At 37.5% G+C, this 5,073-nt stretch overlaps 1 protein-coding gene across 1 annotated transcript; it reads left to right on the plus strand.

The window, feature by feature from the left end:
• The first annotated feature begins 428 nt into the window (after positions 1-428).
• On the plus strand, positions 429-1,394 carry LOC136253137 (uncharacterized). The gene is made up of 3 exons (XM_066045762.1): positions 429-612; positions 741-983; positions 1,045-1,394. Exons 1-3 carry the CDS (start codon positions 472-474, stop codon positions 1,267-1,269), a joined length of 609 nt encoding a protein of 202 aa, XP_065901834.1. The 5' UTR covers positions 429-471; the 3' UTR covers positions 1,270-1,394.
• The last annotated feature ends 3,679 nt before the right edge of the window (positions 1,395-5,073 follow it).

Here is a 5,073-nt window from a genome sequence, read left to right on the forward strand (position 1 = left end):
AGGTTCTTTGCAGCCAAAAGGTGATGCTGAGTATTAGTAATCTTCATATATAATAGATACATCTTCACAGCTTTTTATAATATGACCTTTGGTTGGATACATTGTGCATGGTGAAAATGATTCATATAAAGAGGTGTAGTTCCATTTGTCCAAACTGTCTTCCATTAAATGCTATTGTGGTAATTACAGTTTGAATAAGTTACGTGGTTACAATATTTGTAATATGCTACATTTATTATACATCATTTAACTTTCAGGAGGAAGGAAAATGTTTAAAGGGGAATTATAGACATGCTGTAACAGTTACTATGCTTGGTGAGAGGTTACATTTTAAGTATGCATATAACTTATTAATAGTTGCTTAGAAACCTTTGACTATAAAAGTGTCTAATTTGCTAAGAAATATTCAAGTTTCAGTGATAAAAGTAGCTACCTGTACAAGCAGAAAAAATTTGCAAGATAGTCTTGATAATGAATCCTGGAATTCATGTCCTTCTACTGCTTGTTATTAGCATTGCAGTGGAAAGTCTCAAGCACAATGATACATTATTGATTCAGAAGAAACTGTATACCACATCTGACTGCTATAAACGATTAGTCCTGGCGGACTGGGTATGTTTGTTGTATGTAGCTACGTCTGAGTGAGTATGTGTGTGTGCGTGTGTGTGTGCGTGTTTGTGCGTGTGCTACATTATTGATATATGGTATGATACCTTGCATGGACATGTTAATATTTACAGGGTGGAGTAAATGTCACGAAGAATTGCCATACAACAAAAGAACTTGCAGGAACCTTTGTCAGTGAAGTAATCAAAAACTTTAGTTTAAGATGTGAATATTACACAAGAGCAAAGATCATACAACATCATTTGCAGCATCATGTGTTTGAGAAGCAGCAGATGAATTACTCACTTACGTTTCCAAAGTTAATTCAGTTTTTGAAACTTTCACAGACAATAGGCAAGCTACTTCAAGATGTGGAGGTTTGTGAACACACAGCACACATTAATATATGGCTGTTACTATTCAATATATTTGTTGTAGGAAATGAATTCATTTGAACAGTGTATAGAACTGAGTGCTGTAGAATATCAAAGGTTGTTTTGGATTCTGTTTCATAAACAAGAGGACAATATTAAGGATGCTGTGATATGTGCAGCTATTGATGTGGCATCTTCTTTATTAAATCCTGAGAATTTGAAAGATATTTATTCTACTAACCCAATTCATCTTATTGAGCTGAAAACTTGTCCTGTAACTCATAGTTAAGACTTGTACAATTATCAGTTTCTCTTGTAGCTATGTATATACATACATTATAATCTTTTCTTTCATTTTAGACACAAAAGCATATTTTGTAACTGCATACACTGTATAGTTACAATTAATTAAAACCTAAGTGCTAATCTCAGTGAGTATATCAGGCCCGTAGCCAGGGAGGGTTCGGGGGGTTCTGAAGAACCGCCCTCTTGGAACAAAGGTCCACAATGTTTGGTATACAAGTCCAAATTTTCAGGAGCAAAAGTCCATTAGCTACAGTTTACTAGATACCACTAATAAGAAAGTAAATTAAGCGCTTCGAGTAACTCATTCATTGCATGGATTAAATGCAATGCAAGATCGAGATACTCTAATAGAGCAGTCAACCACTCTAATAGAACAGTCACAATATTTGGACCTTTACTAAAGGTCCACTTTTGGTCAAAAAGAACCCCCCTTTCAAAATCCCTGGCTACGGGCCTGTATATTATACTGTACTGCATGTGCGGGTGTCGAAAAGTTATATAATCAGATATGGAATTTGAGCGTGCATATCACTCCATAATTTATATTCTTTGCAAGCATGTACACTGTATAGCTATTAGAGTGCCAAATTATTATCTATGCATAATGATGTACGTATGATCACAAAACTATTATACAAAGTATATTGTATACCTTCTAACTTTCTTCATCAATATGCATTATACTATAATATTTTGCATATGCAAGGGCGTAGGCAGGGAGGGCTCGGATGGTTCGGACGAACCCCCCTTTCAGAGGCAGAATATAGAGTAGTGGTGGTAGTTATGAGACACTTAACTTCAAAGCATTGCTATTACCTTAAACTGTAACCCTGGTAATTCACAATACTAATAGGGAAAGGTATCCCCATAAACTATATTATCCTAAAATTTCAAAACTTTTCATAACATTTGGTGGTCTGTTTAATCATTTTTCTGGAACACTGTAGGTGTGTGTATTATGAGACATATGGGGGTATTATGAGACGCTGTGCTTGCAAGTTGACTATTTCGTATTTGATTATGGTAAATTTCATATGTAAGAGGTAGCAGGGACACTGTAGACAGTCAAAGTAGATTAGTTGACTTAGTACATGCACTTCACATCTTCGTACTCTTTACTGCATAGTGAGTGGTACAAAGACAATCATTGACAGTCCTCCATTATGATATAGCAAATTTTAGGAGCTATATTATTCCCTAATTAGTATTGTGGTTGACTTATAATCACTATTTGTGATGATTTAAATAGGTACTATCTCTTTACTTCTGAATCTGCAGGATTTAACTCACTACACTTGTTTTAAGCTATGTGACCCATATTACCCCCTGTCCCATAATACCAGCCTCTACTCTATATTTTTTTAATTAAAAATCAAAATCTTACAGCTCTGGAGTTCTCCTGTAGCTACTTGCCCACTGGCGCTCCTCTGTACTACTCTTGAGGGTCACATCACATTGCAAAACATATCTCTTGCATCACGTGATCAATTGCGCACGTGATGCATTGTTGAAATGGCGCGAGTGAAATGACGAAGGACTGTTCAATGGTCAGTTGGGACGTATTACAAGGCAGCAGCTGCTAAACTTGAGTGGTCGTGTTATACATGTGTCAGGTTAGCACAAACTGTAAATTGTTGATGTGTATTTACTTGATGAATGATTTGTTTGTTACATGTTGTGGGCACGTGATGTCTCGAACATATTGGAGTCAAGTCTGAAGTTATTTACCATCAACAGGAGGACCGGCCGAGAATATTGTACAGCTGGAAAGAAGTATTGCCAACTAAGGGACTCGAGTGTGGAGGGCTTCCGTGTGCTACGAAGTTGAAGTTGACTGTCTGGAAGTGAAGATTTTTATGGCCACTCCAAATAAATTCTCTGTTTCCCGTCCTGGACTCAGGAATATTTGTATGCGGGCGGGCGGTCCATTTCCATTATTTCATTATAAAATTGGCTAGCTTTTCAAGCCATTATTTGCCTGGCACTGGCAAAAAGGCTGCATAAAAGCATGCTGAAGCTTGTTCCTTCCTTTGTAAGTTGCAAAAATAGCACAAACGTGAAGTTTGTGCTGACTTGATAGCGCTGCTGACACGTGAGCTGACACTTTCAAGATAGCTTTTACTAAGCCTATCAGTATGCAAGAATAACCTGAAAATAATGGAAGAATACGGAATAATGAAATGTTTAGTTGTAGAGTAATTTGTATTGTAACTGTATTATAAAAGAAAAAATATATATATATTTAGAGCTGGCAGTAACCAGATGCGGGCGGTGGACGGGAAACAGAGAATTTTTTCGGAGTGGCGTTAGTTACTGTAGTTTTACAATAGGTTTATAGTTTCTATAAGCTGCATAAACAGTAGTGTGTAGGTTTTAGCTAGTTAGATGCACAAACAGCACCTTTTAATGTTACTGCCTAAGGTAGGGTCCCCAACGTGAAATTTCGACCTCCGAAAATCAATTACCAAACCATCCACAAATGCTAGACTAGGTACCACTTAGAAAATTCCAGATTGGAGTTATTTTTCATTAACGTCTTGTCGTGCAAATCGGCGAATATGCTTACAAATTACGAGATTTTTTGCTATATCTTCAAGGAAATGTTTTTAAAAGCTACAATACGCACTCTCAACCTTTCTTATTAACTGTACTCTAAACTAAAACCATCAGTGGCTGCATTGTCAGGAGCAATTTCCAGCCGCAGCATCGCGAAAATGAAATTTCGGACTCGAAAAAAGTTTCGATGCCACTGGAGCACACAGTATCGATGCCAAAGTAACCCTCCCAAGTCAAACTGGTCTGGCATGAGTCCAACTACTACCACACCAAATATCATCGAATTCCAAAATTGTTTGCCATATGGCTGAGCTCGACGGCTGTCTAAATTCGTCAAAAATGCCGATTTTATTCACTGACGGGAACTTTCACTAGCCAGATGTGCTAGTTTACTTCTCAAAAGCTTGCTAGACCCATAGCCAGTAGCTTTCATTTATAAGGTTGGTCTGGAAGCTCTTCTAGCAGCCTCAAATTCGCCAAATGCCGATATCCATAATTTTTGCCGATATCGACCAATTTACAACCCGTTAAAGAAATCTTGCACAGCAAACGTGGTGCTTTGTCTCTCTAAAGTCATGCTGCATCCTTGTTTAGTTATATTCATCCATAGGGTGGCACTGGCAGCTCTCTTATCGAGGCCAAAATCCGCCATCGAAATGCCCATTTTACCATTTGTCATCAGTTTTCGGAAGTTTTACAAGTCAAACATGCTGGTTTACCTCTCTACATCCTTGCTGGACCATTCGATCACCTTCGTCTGTGTAGGCAGCTTTCTTCAGTACCTTGAAAACGTCAGAGCACGCCAATTGAACGCAACCATCCATACCAGTTAATGCTTATTTTGTTTCATTGGTTCCACGCAAGAATGACAGGAAAACCAGCAGAAATGTAATAGATCGCAAATAGAGTTAGTCTAACTCTAAATATTGTACTCTAAAAAAACTCTACATGTTTATACAAATGATTACCGAAATGCAAATGCCGATTATCAAAAACTAGACTAACTCCAGTTGGGTTATGTAATATTTTTGCTGGATTTTCGTGGAATCAATGAAACAAAATAAGCAGTAAGTGATGTTGAAGGTTGTGCCCAATTGGCGTGCTCTGACATTTTTAAGAGACTGAAGAAAGGTGTCTACACAGACGAAGGTGATTGAAACGTCCAATAAAGATGTAGAGAGGAAAACAAGCATGTTTGACTAATGTAAAACGTCCTAAAACTGATGACAAA

This window comes from Dysidea avara, chromosome 4 (assembly GCF_963678975.1).
Source record: "Dysidea avara chromosome 4, odDysAvar1.4, whole genome shotgun sequence".
In the NCBI taxonomy this organism is placed as follows: Eukaryota; Metazoa; Porifera; class Demospongiae; order Dictyoceratida; family Dysideidae; genus Dysidea; species Dysidea avara.